Source organism: Calliopsis andreniformis, chromosome 3 (genome assembly GCF_051401765.1).
Source record: "Calliopsis andreniformis isolate RMS-2024a chromosome 3, iyCalAndr_principal, whole genome shotgun sequence".
NCBI lineage: Eukaryota > Metazoa > Arthropoda > Insecta > Hymenoptera > Andrenidae > Calliopsis > Calliopsis andreniformis.
The window spans coordinates 9,904,411-9,922,487 of record NC_135064.1 but is presented as its reverse complement, the minus strand read 5'-3'; the positions used below and the strand labels follow the sequence as shown (position 1 = coordinate 9,922,487).

The window sequence follows — 18,077 nt, the reverse complement described above, 5'->3', positions numbered from 1 at the left end:
TGTTAGCAGCTTATTACGTACTGTGCTTCCTGTGACAGTGCAGAGAGTCGTATGTGTATAGCTGTGGTTGCAAGGGAAAACGACTTAAGTCGTCATATGTTTCTGTTTTCGAGATATTGGCGTTTTAAATTTTCAGCTTCAGTACTATTGTATGGACTTGTGTCTTCTTGAACCGTTATTTTTAGGTGAAAAATTTTTAATTCGAATTTTTTGAAAATGTGACAAGTCGTTTTGCTTTACAACCACAGATATAACCCTGGAGTTATGGCCTGAATTTTCACGCTACCAAAAGTCACATGGGGGTCTTTCTTTAACGTAACTTTTGCACACTTGGAACTTGCATAAAGTTCTGTCGAAAATTCATTGGAATACTTTTAAATATTTAGTTTAGGGCTATGTTACCCACCTATGGAGAAAAGTAGTAACTATAAAATTAAGTTTTTTGCATTTTTGATAATTTTGAACATGTTCTGTCTTGTTTTAGTGCAAAATAGCAGTTAAATATTTTTAGTAGGTACTGCTTTTCTTTATAGTTGAGCAGTATGGAATTCAGATGTTTAAAATAAATGAACATCTATTAAATGAATACTTCTAGCTCAGTCTACGAATTACTTTTATAACAAACATGATAAATCCCTGAAACTAAATGAACATCCTATCAAGTCAACAAATACACTAATCATCACTCAAACATCATTTACAATAGTCTACAAAATACAGCAACTCGTTCGATAATCATTCACTGTCAGCCTCGCTTAGAAAATATCGCAAACTACAAACCCATGTAATTTGTGACAAAATAACTCATAATATAAATACACAAATAAATCAAATCAAAGAAGACCTCGGTATCTAAAGGTACACTAAAGCGTGCGATTAACCTGAAATTCCAAGAGAAGTCAAAGTCCTATCGCCCAAAAGGATATGATTCACACCAGGAAGCCTAGAACGGTTTCACCTCCAAGAATCCGTGAAGAGCTGATAAAATCTGGGCTCGTAGAGGTCCTGTATGACTGTCGGCGTCAGACCCACCGGAAGTCCGGGCAGAGTCGAGAAAAGTGGCGTTATTATTGTCGGTTATGCGGTTCTTCCTTGATAATCGATAATTTATATAGCGGAATATGGGGCCACGAGAGCGGATAACGACAATAATCCGCCACAGGGAAGCGATAGTATTATGTTTCGATACGAAGTTTCACGGTGGTCCACCTGTCAGTGTCGCACCTGTCCTCGTAACCACTTAATGGCGACGTTAATGACCATTCATGGATTCTTAGGCGCGTGACATGTGGGTAGTAAACTGGAACGTGATTTTAATTTCCATGCTAACGTTGTTTTACTCTGTTTCTTACGCTGATAATTGCGGGACAATGATTTAATTAATCTGTACACGAATGGAGTCAAATAGGACGATGTCTTAAATCTGTGGTTATAAGGCAAAACGACCTGTGTCATGGTTTCGAAAAATTCGAGTTAGGTCTTAATTGAGATCTATATTAGAATTTTGTTTGCAAATCAAAAAGTAGTCAAAATTGCTTTAAAAATACTTATATTAGCCGCTATTTGAAAGTTATTTTACTATTTCTATTTAATCTTTTAAAATTTGAACACTAATCATGTATTCAGAAAACAAAAATTTTAAAATTTGCAGAGAATAAAGTTACTCAATTTAGGTTCTGAAAGGTTTAAATAATATCTAAATGAATTACAGCATGAAAGTATTAAACAATATTAAGTATTTGGAATTTGATAATTTATCTATTGAAGTCTTAACTAATCTCACGGAAACAGAAACTTAAATATTAATTAATATTCCATTAATGTTATTATTGTCTTCTTTTAAATGATGATAGATTGAAAATAAAGATAATTAAGGACCACGGATATCCCAAAATCAGTATGATTATACAGTCTGATAAAATTTAATTAATGTATATAATTATCACCTAATTATGACTTCGTTTCCCCACATCCCAGGGCCATCGACACTGCACGAATTAATCGAGACTTTCCTATCGTGAAGGACGTTGCTGGTTTTAAGGTCGTTCACACGATCCGTAGCTCGTTCATGGGAATTCGTGTTGCTCTTCTTATTCAGCGGATTGATTTGCTCGTGGAAAGCGATAAATCATGCGAACGCGAATTACCGTGTACGTATTGGATGTTTCTTTGTCGAAGGGATTCGTTGAAAGGATTGCCTCGCCTCCAAGTTGAAAATAGCACAAAGTGGTTCATATCCAAGCGAGGTCTACTTATCATTTCAAGAAGCATTTGAAATAAGCATTCCAGATTCTATCTGTGACCAGAACCATTAGCGTTCTTCTGACCAGAGTCACGGTAAAAAGAGTGGTTGCAACTTTAAGAACGATAGATAGCCACTGACTGATTCTTGTGTTCTTTTTTTCTTAATTATAATAATATTCATGCTCAATTAACTTATATATCAATTACTGGAATATCAATTCGAATCAATTTCTATTTTAATAAATTTTTGGGATAGTACTCCGTCTAATATAAATTTTAATGTTATCATAACTCGAATATAAAGCATTTCTATTTTCAGACTCAATCATTTAACTTGTTATTTTACATCACGTTCCTCTTTGACCCTTCAATTAAAAATTTTTATCTACAGTAAAAACTCGATTAATCGGATCTCAATATATTACTCACAGTCTTATTCAGTATTGCTATTACATATACGCTGCAACGACAATAGAAGTACGGTATAATATCGACTGATTGAGACTTGAACGGTAATTTAATTCATTGTATCAAGATAGAGTCACTCATGCATTGTCAGAATTCAAATACCGATTTTCAAGAATTAGAATTCAATAAATTATAAGAAATTCATAAGAAAATTTTGAACATTTGTAAATTAAAAATTTGAAAACTTGAATTCATGAAGAATTGTACAAGTCCAAACAGCACATTTTGAGATATTTGACCCCAATTTGTAATTTTATGCATTTTATACGACTGGATCCCAAATCCAAAGTATATAAGTCCACTGTTTTTCCATGTGATTTAATACACTTTGGCATTGGGATTCAGAAACAGCTTTGAGATCATTTGAAAATGACTAATTTTGGACTTGTACTATTCTTCAACTCACAGATTTAATCGTATTAGGGGAATAGTACTGAGATCCTTAAGTGACCTCACTTTGGTATGCTAAGGATTAGTGATCCCCTGTTGAAAATGAAATTAGAAATCAACTTCTATCGAAGTCCTACTATGTCATACATATTAACGTTTTTAAAATGTACTACATGATTAAAGAAAACTTCACTGACGATAATGAAGCCACAGTTTCGGAATGTCAGCTAATTAAATGCATTGTTTGACATTCCAGATGCGACTGTAATCACCAGCGACGGCCTCCAAGGTTACGACCCCCAGTTCATGGTCGGCTGTTACTTTCCTGCGGAATTTCAGGGTGAATTCGTGACGCAGGTGAGCGGAAAGGAAGCAGGCGACACGAGTAACGAACCCATTCAATATTCCACCATCAACATTACATTCAACGCTATACCTGTGTGGGGGTACTGTCACAGGAGGATTGGCGATAATGTATTACTAATGGACAGGTTCGTCTGCGAGTAACTTATTTTGCTTCATCTCCTGTCGCTGCAGCTACGTTTTTACTGTCATGATTTTTGCAATGGACATCTGCCAATGATCGGAATATGAAATACGATCGGATAGTGCCAGTTTAGTGCACAGTAAATTGAAAAAGTCCACTCGTGTACGCCTACTTAATGTTCCCTCAGGGATGTTCCAATGTCTGCACGGTGTCTGGGTTGGAAATAGACCAGACTCCAGACAGTGCCGCCTATATTTTCTGCGCTTCGAGACTAACGACGTACTGAATGTAATTTTAAACATAATGGACCTAAATATTCTGCCTATTAATTGGACAGTTACTTGAGTTATTAGATTATTTAGCGTGCAGAGGAAAATTCTTGCAAGAATCACTGATAGAAAACTTGAGAGAAAAAGCTTCAGAAACCTGAAAAGTTGAGAACTACAATTTGTTTTGTCCTAACTATTCTAAACCATGAAAGATATTGATTTTTTTAATGTAGATCTTAGAAATAAAGGTAATTTAACTTTGTTCCAGATATGGTGATGGTGAATGTATCCGATGCTTTCAATTACTGAGAAGATCAAGAAATGTGATTGAAGTACTTTCAGAAGATCTAAATAGGTGTTACACCTCTGAATCTACTGCTTTGAGTTCCTGCGAATCCTTAAACTCCACTTTCATCTTATATCGTTAGTAAAAATTATTATGTGACACTTTGTGTTTTTAGAATTAAAATGAAAAATTATTATCATTTAAATCTGAATAGGTACCAAAGAAATTGGAAATGCTCCAATTAGAAATGAATACTGTCCTATCACTGGGCAGTATCATTTCAAATACAGTATTAATAATGGATCTGAAAGAGCCATAGAGTGCAACAGTTTTTCATCTTCTTTTAATAATTGTCCTGATGGTTCTGTTCTACAACTACACTTCAATCATTGCACCTTTGAATCCCATGGTATGTATGCAGCTTTTTCTTAATTTTAATTTTAGTAATCAGCAGCTTTAATAAACAGATCTAATATCTTTATAATCTTCACAATTTTACAGTAAATCTCACATTTAATTGTCTGGGCAACTGGCCTGGTCCAAATGGATCTACTTATTTTGCTTTGCTGGATAGCAATGCAGTCAACGAAGGGAGACCCCAATACAGATGTGGAGTGAGTTGAAAAATGTTTTATGTCAAGTATATTGTTTTTTGATATATTTCATTGAGGAGTTATGTCATCATTATAGCTTTTCCATGTCGACAACATTAAAGGGAAAACATACATGGCATTTAGCAGTGATTCTAGTTGCACACAAAATTTAGACAATTCAACTAGTGGTTATGAGACTCTGGTCCTTAGTAAAGTACCAAATCAAAAAAAGATGCCATATTATGTAAAAACACATGTAGCAACGTGAGTGCACAACTGCTTCATTTCTAAGTTATAAATAATTAAATACATTACATAAAAATCAATTTTGTGTTATAGATTTCCGAAGTGGGCTCAAGGATTATGGGAAGAATCTCTGATTGTTAATGGCACAATGACTTTTACTGACCTTAATGGTTACAATAGTTATACTTTCATTACTGTAGATTCTAATGAAGAGACTGGTCGTTACATCGTGTATTCTAAGGATCAATGGTAAAATAAAATTAAAAAAATTGACTTTATATTTTGTAAACAAGCTGAGCAACAGAACATCACTGTGCAATTTGTTTTTAGTGAACAAGCAGCTTACGTATGTTTGATGATGAGACAACGAAGTGAAAATGTGCTTGAATTCACAATAGGTAGTTGTGTATACTTTTTAATTAGTACTAGAATATATTTACAAATATTAGGATCTATTTCTGAAATTTATTATAAATTTTCACAGGAATGGTATTGAGCCCAGTTTATCAAACATATTTATGTGATGATCCTAATTTAGATAAACCTGTTTGGATGACTCAAGCAAGTACGTCAATTTACTATATGTTATACTTTGTGTACATTGCTTAGTAGAAGTAACTTATATTAAATGTCATACTACTAAAATTAGGAGTTGAACGTGCAGTAGAATCTCCCTGTCCGATTACTGGTCAGTATATGGGAATGATAACTGATTTATCAGGAATGTGTGCGGAATTGAGCAGTAATTGCAACACACGTGAAATAATGTATTTTAAAGTAACTGACTGTGAATCTGGTGAACTGTATGAAGGTAAATTATTAAAATATTTTTTTATAACGAAAATAGTGTAAATTCAACGAATTTTATTTTAAAATTGTTTCAGAACGGACGTACTTGTGCTTAGGACAATGGGAAGAAAAAGGCGTGATGTATACATACACCATGAGAAATGACACAGGTACTAATGAATGTTTCGTTGGCTTAATCGTGAATGATGAAGAGATCTATATTAAAGAAGCTGGTGATCATTGCATTCGTAATATCGATCCCAAACAAGAAGGAATGCGCCTTTATAAGAAGGGTAAATTTGAAGTTAAAACTGTAAAAAAAATTGTACTAATGTATTCTATATACTTATAAAATATCATTTTAGGACAATGTTATGGAAATTCTCCAAGTCCTGCACCAACGCCAATGAAACCAACTCCTCACAATCCAATAATGAGAATCGCCACAACTCCACGATCTAGGATATCAGGTATTATTCTTTATCATCATTATATAACAAACTTTGTAAAATTATATTCACATGAATTATTATTTATCATTTAATTTTGGTAACAGGTTCTAATAATATACCAGGAAATAATATTCCATCTCTGTCTTCAAGCAAAACAACTATATCCTACAATTTGGTATTATTTTTAACGATATTTATTTTTTCTAGAAATATCTACATGTATTTTTGAATGTCTGTACGATTAAAACAAATAATGAACTAGTGAAATATTTTTATACACGTGGCTAATGAGGTCACACTGTTGTTGCAAAATACGAGAATTAATTAATTTGAATTTTACAAAAGAGGCCATAAATCTTTATTTTAAATTCAATTGAAAGTTATAGAAATCAACTGATGAGAATCAGTCGATTAATAATGAAGTGTAAAATCATCTTAACTGAACTGAACGTAATGTGCACTCAAATTTTTGTAGATACATAGATCTTTTTTACCACTTACAATATCATCACCAAACACTGCCTTGTAAGATACAAGTAATAGGAAACTGAAAACTGTATGTTGCTAGGAAATTCCAAAGAAATCAACGTGAAATGTCCATTTACTCTAATACATTCTTTATACTTACTGTTAATCGATTGATGAGACTGATTGCATTAACTGTACATTAAGTTACTTAAAATAGGTAACTAAAATAACTTCGTTTTTAATTCCTATTTAAAGAAAGAAAATAACTATTTTCTGACCAAGAGCATTAGTAATATTTAATAAGAAAATTTAAGAAGATCAGCAGATTTGAAGCAATATCGTACAAAGAATCTATTTTCTAATGTACAAAAGTTTTGTAAACTTATATGTACAATGAGATATAAATTCAACGCGCAGTTAATAGAAGCTTTTGCTACCATTATAAACAAATGTCATATCTGTGACTAAAATAAGGTATTTTTTAATATGAAATTGTATGAAATACTACTCTGACACATTTTTTAAATTTATATGTAAATATATATACATAAGGTGTAAACTTACTATTTTATCTATGAATGTATAAAATTAATGATATAATAATATTTACAATGTAGATAGCATTTACTTTTTCCAGTCATATTGTGTACAGAATTACAAGCTTCTCGGATATTAAAATAACTACACTTTGTATTTTATGAAGTCAATTACTTTTATATCTGAAAAGTTTGTAATATATACAATTTATAAAATTTGTCTTTCTAATATTAATGAAGAATGTCAAATGTTATATTCGATAATTAATATTTTGTAAATTATACACAATCTATCAAGTAGTGTAAAATACAAAAAATACTAATTTTCTATATTACATTGTTCCTGTAATAGCTATGACGCAACGTGAAAGTGCAATGAAGTCAATATATTGTACTTACGAGTTTCTGAAAATTTAGGATTTGAGTATTACATATTGTACATACGTAATTTACAATATACATGAATTGTATATTAATAATTCCAAAAATATCTCTTTAGTATCACTTTTTCAAAAACATTTAATTTTGGTCTATTTTACTGGTGATAACTTCAACGTTTGTAATAGCCAAATCTTAATGCGTAAAAATAAATGATACTTTATGTACTATTAAGTTATTTATTTAATTGTCATATACAAAACAATTTGAAGTACTTGAATTTGTATACTTGAGTTCTTACACAAAATACATGATTTTTAAGAAATAGTGTCTTATAATTAAAATCTACCTCTTACTATAAGTATGATTAACATCTATGAGAAAAATATAACTATCCATTAAATAAATATATATAGTATCAAAATATATTTATGCCAGTATTTTGAAAGAGTTATAAATAAAAAGTATAAGATAAATCTAACTTTTCTTAGATTTTTTACTTAAACTTCTTTCATAATTACTGGCACATATGCTTTACAATATGATGTACACTTAAAAATATCTTTTGAGCATATAACATTACATATATAATATAGCATGTAATAAATAACACCAAAACAGGAACTTTAGGGATATTGGCATTCGTTTGCGAGTATAATCTCTTTACGTTTGGCTCCCCATTTGTATTTATTTCTACCAGATTTTCCAACCACTCTGTGACATGGTACCAAAAGTGCAATGTTATTCTTCATTACTGCATTGCCAACAGCACGTGAAGCTTTTGGCTTGCCTATAGTCAACGCAACTTGCTCATATGTCATTGTTGTAGCCACTGGAATACGTGTTAAGCATTCCCAGACTTTCATTTGGAATTCTGTACCCTTCATAAGAACTGAAAGAGATTCATCGACAGATGCACATGGAGAAAGAATATTACTCATAATCTCATTTGTTTCATTGTTAATATCTTGTACAATTTCAGTGAGCGGCCAGTTGCTTTTTAATTCTTCCAATGCTTCCTCATAACTGTTGTCAGCAAATGATAAATGTGCAATAGCTTTATCTGTGTCTGTTATAGCCAGTAAACAATTTCCATATTGTGTTGAATGGAAACCATAAATTATTTTAAAACTGGCATAATTTGATTTATATTCTTCCTGTGTCATAGTACGAACACGAACCATTGTAATAATTAATCCAAAATTCTTTTTACAACGTTAACTAATGCTACAAATATAAATACAAATCAGTTTAACAAAAAAGTGATATATAAACATTAATTCTTATTCTTACTGTATATAGATTCTCACTCTTACAATGTGTAAAGTTGTAAATTTATGTTTAGATTAAAATGTTCTAACACAATATGAAACTTGATATTACGATTCAATTTCACTCGAAGATAATGCGTAGTCGAACAATCAATTCAAACTTGCGTCTTCTGTACGTCGTATGTTTAAATACTATACGCTACATGTGAATGGTTGAAATAGAAACCAATCATAAGTGCAGCGCTACATTCAAAATTTTTGTTTAATAACAATTCGAACAAAGAGCCAGATTCTTGAATTGTTTTGAAATGTTATTTCCTTTTTAATTTCGTTTTAGTTTGAAAAACTAAGAAAATGGTTAGTAAGTAGTAAGTAGTGAAAAAGAACAGGCTAGGAACCGTACAAATTTGCTATACTTTTAACAAAATTCATATATACAAAATCATATATGTATTTCAAGATTCAAAAATAATGTAAGATTAACCGATTTGTTTGTTAGTTGTTTTTTCTCATGAAAGTTAAACCTCAATAAATCATATTATCATTTTACGAGAGTTCATCACATGGTTAAAATATTGATTTCGTAAAAGATAACTAGTTTTATTATATCTTGTGCATTAAAAACGTATCAAACTTGATAAATTCAGCAAAACTCGTGCCTGTATTCGTATTTAAGTTTTAATCTACATATATTTAACATTTCATTTTACACATAGAAGGTTATGTTACTTCTTCCGCTAAACTCTATAAAGAATTCAATCTAACAACTTTACATACTAAAAGTACATTTCGCCTTCGGAAACTTTGAAATTTTAAAGGGTAATCGTATTCAGTTTCGTTGATGAACACATTACACAATTTATAATTATATTACATACTCTTTTGTAAACAGGTATGTGTAGTAATTATGCACCAAATGATATTGATTTCCAGATCTCACTATGAGAACATTTCTGCTAATAATAAAGATCCCACTCTATCACACCCTCTTCCTAGACATTTCATGCAGAATTATTTTTTATAGCCTTTTTATGCACATTTGCAATACAATTATTATAATTGCTTTGCAAATAAGCAACAAGGACTTTTTTCACTAAACATTCAAACGAAACGAATAATAAAACTGTGACTGCACCTCTATCAAAAATCAGGCTGATCCAGATTTAAATATTTTCGAATCTACATGTTTCAGTTTGATTTCTATCACTAGTAGCGTTGTAATAGTACTTTATTGTCGCACAAAATTATTTACTTTAATGAAATTGAATCGTACAATTTCCTGTGTATCATACCATTTTATTTTATACTGTCCAAATTTTATTTCAGTATAAAATTTAATAAATATTTGAATTAAATTAAAATTAATATTCAAATTTAAATTTAATATGTTTTCATAATAAATCATTAGAATATGAAAATTAAATAAATCTCACTGAAGATTTGGATTTATTAAACCCAATTCAGCATAGAAAAATTGAATTTTAATTTAATCTAAACAGCTTGGAACATAGTAAATGAATTTTTTTAAATCTGTATTTTTTGAATAGTATTTCTTTTTTATTATTTCAACTCATGAAATTATACTTGTGTAAAAAGTTTATTACTTAAGAAGGCAATATTGTAGAAAAAGGGTGAGAATCTACATGTTTTTAACATAAGATGCGACTTGTCATGTATAATTTACAAATATACAAATGGATGTAAAAGCTTAAATCCTCCAACACGAGCAATTATCTTTTTTTCGTTCGCAATCGTTCGCGAACAACGTGTTTTACTATTTCCTGAGGCTCTGCGTTAGCTTTAACATCAATGTACACCTTACGATTTTGTGCATCCGATAATAATGTATTCCACATTATATCTTTCTGTAATAAATAGAAATTTGTTTATGTATTAATACATTTCCTTTGTCATATATTTTTTCATTGTCATTTACACTATCTTACCATGAAGACATTGAAATTACCACACAATATTAAACTGTGTTTTGCTCGTGTGAGAGCAACGCAAAGTCTTTGCCTGTCAGACAAAAATCCAATTCTCTGACTTCGTACACAAGACATGATTATAACATCACGTTCTTGTCCTTGGAAACCATCAACCGTATTTATGTCAATGTTAATTTTTCTATTAATATTTTCTGGCAACAGAGAAACTCTACAAAAGTAGCAAACATTAACGTCAATATCCTTGGCATATCAGAAACAATATTTGCCATATATTTTTTTAATTCTTATTCATTATGTTAGATATATTATTCAAAACTTACTTCTCGTTAATCTTTTTCTGTATCACAGGTTTTTGATCATTATATGGCGTGAGAATGCCCAACGAAAGACTTTGCAATTTATCTAAATTGGAGTATGTTAACATAGAATAAATCATATTAACTACAAACTCCGCTTCGTCAGTGTTTGAATTGTTATCATTGCTTTGATACGTATTGAGGTTTAAAATTCGATACGGGTAAAACGGAAACTTTTCGTTTTGTAGTATTGAAGTTTTCAAGTTTCCGCCATAAAAGAATTTATTTGGCCAGAAGGCAATCTCGTGCTGCATACGATATTGAGTGTCTAACGTTATTATGGGACTGTTCCATTGATATTCAAATGCACTTTGTACTCTCGAAAAGATAGATCGATCCAATCCCAACTGTTTCGCCATTGGACTTAATACAGTAGCGGGTAATTGATTAGGATCTCCGACTAAAACTAAAGTATTTACACCTAGCATTAACGGTATCAACGTTTCAGGCTCGCAGCTTTGAGTAGCTTCATCCACGATGCATACAGATATCTTCCTATTGGAAACGAACACAGATTCCATTTGATTGTTGTAACAGGATGAAAGAGTGCACGTTATAACATCCGCATGTGCAAGGACTCTATTCACCGCTGCACGTTGTAATTTCGGATTCATTTCATTAACAGGTCTACGATGTTTCAGTAAGTCGTACTTTGCTTCTATATCGTTTAACTTCATTATGAGGTTTCTTTTGTGAGTCGGGCTCGCCGAACGCTCATTCATCTGACATTTTATAGCATTCATTTTAGACTCTAATAACGAGATCTCTTCTTCCACACTGTCAAGTGGGATATTGGTCGAGGCAACCGTTGTTCTCTTAACTTCCCGTTTTGCAAGTTCAACAACAGAAATTTCCCTCACGCGTGGATGCATCATATCCGTTCTGCCAATACGAACCATTTTTAATCGATTGTGTTTCATGGTAGACCTAAAATCTAACAATCGCTTTGTAATCTCATCAATGGCTGCATTCGATGGAGCACATACTAATATTCTCAAAGAACTTCCTTTGCTTGTGTATCTTTGATTTCCATATAATACTTGAGTGACAATATTTACAATAACTTTTGATTTACCAGTGCCTGGCGGTCCTTGGATGAAGCACAATTTCGGCTGCTTCTGGACAATTGTTTCTGTCACTTTGAGAACAGCTTCTAATTGTTTTTCGTTTAATTTATCTTTAGAGATTAATGGTTCAGACAACAGTTTAGGTGGTAACTGGTACATGTCAATTTTTGGATTTAAGATTAAACTAGCTATTGGTGACTTTGGGAGATATTCCAAAGCTTGTACTTGTCGCATAATTGAACGTAAATTACATATAGCTCTTAATCGTTGAACACGATTCACTGGAATAGTTTTCTCGAGAGATTTTGTTAGCAGAGTGTATGTTATTAGCGTATGAGGATTCCTTACGTAATTTTGTAAGTCCTTGTTATAACGTATCGTAGGTGTCAATGGCCTCTGGCACATATTAGTAATGTACGCAAATACTTTACGAAAAGTTTGCCCTTTTCCATGATTCTTAACATACTCGAAAAACACTAAATCTCCATTAGCAGGGTAAGCCTGTCTCTGCATGTCTTCTCTTGTAAATAATATTTCAACCATTAAAGTTGTAAAGTATATATTTGTGGAAACCATATTTGTTTGAATCGAGTTTTCAACAACGGAATACATTAACGTGCGCCTTTTGGAATCGTCGTTAAGATTCTGAAATTGCTTAGTTATTCCATACCAGGTTTCCAGTAACAGAAGTGGCGCAGTAACATCATAATATTCATTATATGATTTATAGTGTGTTAATGTTACATGTAGCTCTTTTGGATCCACAACGGGTGGAGTTTTATCTAAATGTAGTTGTTCTTCTAACCAAACTGGATTCCACGAAAAAATACGATGTAAAAATTCATTCACCTTTGTTTTTGAAGCAGGTGAAGGTAAAGGTCGAGGTAACGGTACAGGTAAGGGGGCATCCTTCTTCCCCTGAAGCTTCTTTAAGACATTCGATTCATCAATTTGGTACTCATGCACAGTTCTAATGTTTGTAGAAAAAGAAACCCGTCTTTTTGGTTTTGAAGCTGGCGATTTAAGACTTGATTTAAGACATGATGAAGATTCTGTATTAGCAGATAGAAGAGAATTTATCGTTGATTTATTTTTTAAGGCAGTTTCTTTTTTACCAATGTCCAATCCTTTTTTCATTGCGTTTGCAAGTATAGTATCTTCTGATACTGTTTCTACTGTAGTGCACGCTTTTTCTTTCGTAGCACTGCTCTTTTTTGGTATTTTACCCAGGCTAGAGATATCAGTAAGGGTCAATGAACTTTTTAAACGTAATGTTATGTCTTTCGAAGCATCCTTATTCGTCTTACTTTCAACTGTTTTTACATTTGGTGAAGTGCTAGTCGTCACTTTAGATCGATTAGTTGATGGTTTAGCTTTGTCTTTTGTTTCGTCTACTTTAGTTGCGGAAAGTGTATCTTCTACAAGACAATCAAATCGAGTTTTTGTTGATATCTTTGCTTTTGGCTTGGTAGAAGTACGCTTCTTTTCTTGATTGTTTTCTGAATGTGAACGTTTTTCATCCAAGGCTAATTGTTTTAATTTCAACTTTCTATTGTTAACTAACTCTTCTTTCTTTTCTTTAGTGAGAGAAGTACAAGTAGTAGGTTTCGTCTTACTAGGAGGAAGGCATTCAGCCCACTTATGAAGTTGTCTACGTTTCTTTTGTTCTTTCTCATATGAGTATTGTTCCAATTTTTCTGTTTTTTTCAACTCATTCTTTTCTTTTGCAGTCAATTTCTTCTTAACAAGTTTTTCAGATACTTCTTGTACTCTAGTAGAACTACGACTTCGTCTTCTTACGGGTAAATATGGCGGCTCTATCTCAGGTACTTTCTTTTCAAGTGACTTCTTTTTCATTGGCAATAATCTAGGCTCTTCTATTGTACTAGTTTCTTTTGTTCTACTGCTAACAGGAACAGAAATATGATTTTCTATTTCTTGATCCTTTGGATCTAAATCTTGATTTCTTAACGAAGTAGATTTTTTATTGTTAACTATGCTTTCTGTATGAGAACTAAGTGGTTCTACCGAGTTTAATGCATCATCTTCAGAATCCATGTCCATTCTGTCTGTAGAAGGACCAGGGAAACACATTTCATTTGCATTTGTTACATCTTGTAACAATGCATTTTCATCATCTTCTTCATTTTGTTCTTCTCTTCCTGTTGATTCTTTGTCTTCTTGAGCTTTATCTTTTGTACTTGTAAATAACGTCGGTTCATCTTCAATTGTATCTGGAGCATAAAGCTGATCTTCAATATCAATAATTTCCACATCCATTACTTCTTCTTTGTGATCTTTAGGTTTTGTGTCGGTTTCATCATTTTCATTGAGTAGCTGACTCCGAGATAACCTGCGTAACCACTTGTCTTTGTCTTTGTCATCATCTTCACTATCCGATAATGAAATAACTAAGTCTGCATCATCGAGTGTATTAAATATTTCATTTGATTCTTCTTTAAGTTCTTCTTTAACTTCTTGTTTAACTGATGTATCCATACCAAATCCAATATCAAATAACTGAGAACAAGGAAATATATCATCTTCGTCATCGCTTAAATTAACAATGTCCACCTCAGAAAAGTTCGTTTTGGGTTCTTGCTGCACTTTCTTTAGTTTTAGTGGAGATATAAGCGGAAGATTATTCATATTTGAAGAATTCCATATAGCTTCTTCGTCCGTATCAGTTAATTGTAATTCATCTTCTAATTTTATTTTAAAATCTTCATTTTTTGTAATACTTGATGGTTGTAGTAAATTGCTCTCTGTTGTACCATTTTCTACATTTTTTAATTTATTCAAAAAATCACTAGAAGAGTTTGAGCTTTTTTCTGAAGAATTTGTGTTTTCTTTGATAGCTGTTACTTTTCTATTACTATTTTTCTTTTTCTTTCCACGTGGAATATTACAAGAATTATGACTATTTTCCTTATCTTTACTGTCTGAAAGGTTACTTTCTGTTGATTTCTGTCCACTTTGAAACGTTTCTTCATTTACACATTCTGTGTTTCTATTTATAAAAGGTTTCTCCTCCTTGACATCACTTGTATCGATGATTGTATGTGATTGTATTGACTGTACTTTCTTGGGATTTGTAAGTTCATTACATTCGATCTTACACTCCATTGGCAGTTCATGTTGATCCTTTGTATCATTATTCATTTTAATCATGTCAATATATGTAATTCTATTTTTATTTAATGTCTCATCTAATTCAGCGCGTATTGGAGTGTTATCACAATTATTATTGCTTTGTTCTAATGCATTATTTAACGAGATATGAACTATCTCAATATCATTTTCATCTGCAGCTTTATGTTCTCCTAAAATTTACATAGCTATATGTATACTTTATGAATTCATTTTCTTATATAAGATTTTTTATAAGAAGTGCTATAAGCAAGACAAAATATTACACCAAAGAATGAACCTTCACTATTAAAAAGATTAAGAAAAACCATGGTAAGATAACTTTGGTTGTACTTATGATAATATGATATTTTTAAAATATCACCTTTTGAAGACACTGTTTTTAATCCTTCTTTATTTAATTTCCGTATTTTGGTTGGTTTGGCTGCATGTATACTGTCACTATTTTTTTCTCTTTTACGCTTAACTATAGCATCGGACCTATCACTAGATGTACATTCCAAAGAAATTGGAACATTCTCTGTAGTTCCTAAAAGATCACTGTTGCTATCATCATAGTCACTTTTCATTGGTGGTATCTAAAATTATTATAATAATTTTAATATATATAGAAAAATACTTTAGTAATCATTAACCCTTTCACAGTGTAGTATGAAAAAAACTCATGTGGCGAACAGTATTACCCAAGAAGAACTATAATGAAACAAGAGATAGAAAATCTACAACCTCAAAGCTAGACTAACCCAAGTCCATTTTTTATTCAAAATTAGTTTTTTTACAAGATCTTATTTGCTTTTTCTTCATTTCTTTAAAATGATAGGAATTCAGTTAAGTTATGTTATAAGTAACGGAAATTTAATAGTATAAACTACTTCAAATATTGTGTTAAGAAATGGGTAATCGCATTTGTTTTTTGGCTTTCATATTGGCTGTCAGGTACAGAAATATTGTTTGCTACAGTCAAAAAATACTTTAACAAATGTATTAACATAAATAGAAGTAATTTAAAGCATAAAACATTTCAAGCATGATTTTATCATTCTAGTGCACTGTGACAGAGTTAAAATACAGTAATCAAAATAATAAATGAAATCTTTAGGGTAAAACTCTTACTGGTGTCACGTGCATTCTATACACAAACATTGTATTATCTCTAGCATTAACATTAGGACATCCAATCCCAATGATATCACCTGATTGTATCTTAGCAGCATTATATGGTTTCTGAAGTATACCATTTATAAATACTCCATTAGCACTCTGAAAAGCGATACATAGGTATAAAGAAATTTTGTAATTACTAATTATATGTTAACATTTTAACATGATAATAGTTTTATATTTTATACTTCTTATTTTTTATATTTTAATATAATAAAAGTTATACAAGTTATTTGAAACAGAACAATAGTTTCATTCAAAATTTTAACAAAAAGGATTAAAAATATTAAAATGCTACATAAAATATAGAATATTGCAATAACAGTATACCTTCAAATCTGTAACATATAGTTCAGTTTTATTATGGAAAAATATACAATGACGACGAGATACTGTCAAGCTGAGGCATATTATGTCATTATCCTGGCCTCTACCACACGTATACTGAAAACAGCATAAGCTTTATACTAAAAATTATTGTGTATAGTTAATCTTTAAAAATAATCCATTATATCGAAAACATTCAATAAAGAAAAAGCGTACAAAAGGGATGAAAATACATTTGGAAAAACATCCCTTTACTAAGCGTTCATTTCTTTCGGTTCGTAGGATAATAAACATTGTATACATACATTATGTGCAGCTCTATCAAGCACAATCGTATGAGGACCATTAATCCGCTCTAAAACAAAGTTGTAAGCAATTTCTGCACCCATTTTCGTAATAATTCTTTAGCTTGTTTACAAGTCCACTGTTTCCTCTGTTAACCTGTATTCTAATTGTAACACAAACATCTCGGATAATACTCTTTTGTATAAATACGTATAGTCACCACGTAAACTTCAATAAAAGCATTATTCTACATTTTAAGTCATTTTAGACTTTCAATCATTTGTAAATATTACATCCGAATCGATTCGAACACAAAGTCAACAGTTACCGCTCTTTGAGATTGAAAATCAGAGCTACCACATGCATGGATGCATGCATGTGTGTGTGTAATGTAGCATTCCCCCTGTTTTCGATAACCGTCACTAGATGACTATGAACACCTGCAGATTCTCAAAAGTCTCTAACCTTTTTTGCAACGCATTTTTATATATTTATTTTTTGCGGAATGATGGAATAAGGTTATACTCTGTTCAATAAATGAGCTGCCCATTTGCAAAATCAGTTAACTCTGTGAAATAAAAATATATACGTATGTTTATTTTAAATAAAAAAGTTGAACATAAATCAAATGCTTTGGTATTAAAACTTTTAAATGTTCAAAAAGTGAAGTTAATCAGTTTCGCCTGTATTTCGGTTTAAATAAGGTAGCGTCCATTATCGTAAAGTACAGTTGAATCTTAATAATTCGAACCTCTTTGAGCTGCTGTTATAGTGAACGTTTTTTGACGAATTAATATTCTGATGACTAAATCAGAACTGATTAGAACTATTTATCGTGCAGATATAGTCGGCAGAAAACGCATCTATTGTGACCACAGCCTCACTCGAAAACTCTATAAAAGGAA

General features: G+C 31.4%; 3 protein-coding genes across 4 annotated transcripts in view; 1 reads left to right on the top strand and 2 right to left on the bottom strand.

The window, feature by feature from the left end:
* Positions 1-7,160, top strand: part of LOC143189094 (uncharacterized) — a 34,395-nt gene extending 27,235 nt beyond the window's left edge. The window contains exons 2-13 of the mRNA XM_076393754.1: positions 3,359-3,593; positions 4,127-4,281; positions 4,359-4,553; positions 4,646-4,758; positions 4,835-5,001; positions 5,077-5,232; positions 5,314-5,381; positions 5,468-5,548; positions 5,633-5,794; positions 5,868-6,065; positions 6,138-6,242; positions 6,329-7,160. Of these exons, the coding sequence (XP_076249869.1) occupies positions 3,359-3,593; positions 4,127-4,281; positions 4,359-4,553; positions 4,646-4,758; positions 4,835-5,001; positions 5,077-5,232; positions 5,314-5,381; positions 5,468-5,548; positions 5,633-5,794; positions 5,868-6,065; positions 6,138-6,242; positions 6,329-6,453 (1,760 nt within the window). The 3' untranslated portion in view covers positions 6,454-7,160. The remainder of the gene's footprint in view (positions 1-3,358; positions 3,594-4,126; positions 4,282-4,358; positions 4,554-4,645; positions 4,759-4,834; positions 5,002-5,076; positions 5,233-5,313; positions 5,382-5,467; positions 5,549-5,632; positions 5,795-5,867; positions 6,066-6,137; positions 6,243-6,328) is intronic.
* A 599-nt stretch (positions 7,161-7,759) lies between these two features.
* Agt (O-6-alkylguanine-DNA alkyltransferase) lies at positions 7,760-10,683 on the bottom strand. 2 transcript variants are annotated; one of them, XM_076374824.1, is made up of 2 exons: positions 10,562-10,683; positions 7,760-8,833 (listed from the first exon to the last, which is right to left on the bottom strand). In XM_076374824.1, the coding sequence occupies exon 2, from the start codon at positions 8,788-8,790 to the stop codon at positions 8,233-8,235; it is 558 nt and encodes a 185-aa protein (XP_076230939.1). In that variant the 5' UTR covers positions 8,791-8,833; positions 10,562-10,683; the 3' UTR covers positions 7,760-8,232. The 2 variants fall into 2 exon arrangements, with proteins under 2 accessions (XP_076230939.1, XP_076230938.1); XM_076374823.1 differs by lacking the exon at positions 10,562-10,683 and adding an exon at positions 8,923-10,108.
* On the bottom strand, positions 10,419-17,483 carry Setx (probable helicase senataxin). Its single transcript, XM_076374822.1, has 7 exons — positions 17,193-17,483; positions 16,891-17,004; positions 16,513-16,659; positions 15,764-15,977; positions 11,147-15,572; positions 10,824-11,034; positions 10,419-10,742 (listed from the first exon to the last, which is right to left on the bottom strand). The coding sequence occupies exons 1-7, from the start codon at positions 17,274-17,276 to the stop codon at positions 10,608-10,610; spliced, it is 5,331 nt and encodes a 1,776-aa protein (XP_076230937.1). The 5' UTR covers positions 17,277-17,483; the 3' UTR covers positions 10,419-10,607.
* Positions 17,484-18,077: the final 594 nt, after the last annotated feature.

Excerpts from the sequence above, each read along its gene's own strand:
- Agt (XM_076374824.1), bottom strand. The coding sequence starts at position 8,790 with ATGGTTCGTGTTCGTACTATGACACAGGAAGAATATAAATCAAATTAT.
- Setx (XM_076374822.1), bottom strand. The coding sequence starts at position 17,276 with ATGGGTGCAGAAATTGCTTACAACTTTGTTTTAGAGCGGATTAATGGT. Across the intron at positions 15,978-16,512 it reads ATAGAATGCACGTGACACCA|ATACCACCAATGAAAAGTGA; the intron begins GTAAGAGTTTTA and ends TAATAATTTTAG. Across the intron at positions 15,573-15,763 it reads AAAAACAGTGTCTTCAAAAG|GAGAACATAAAGCTGCAGAT; the intron begins GTGATATTTTAA and ends TGTAAATTTTAG.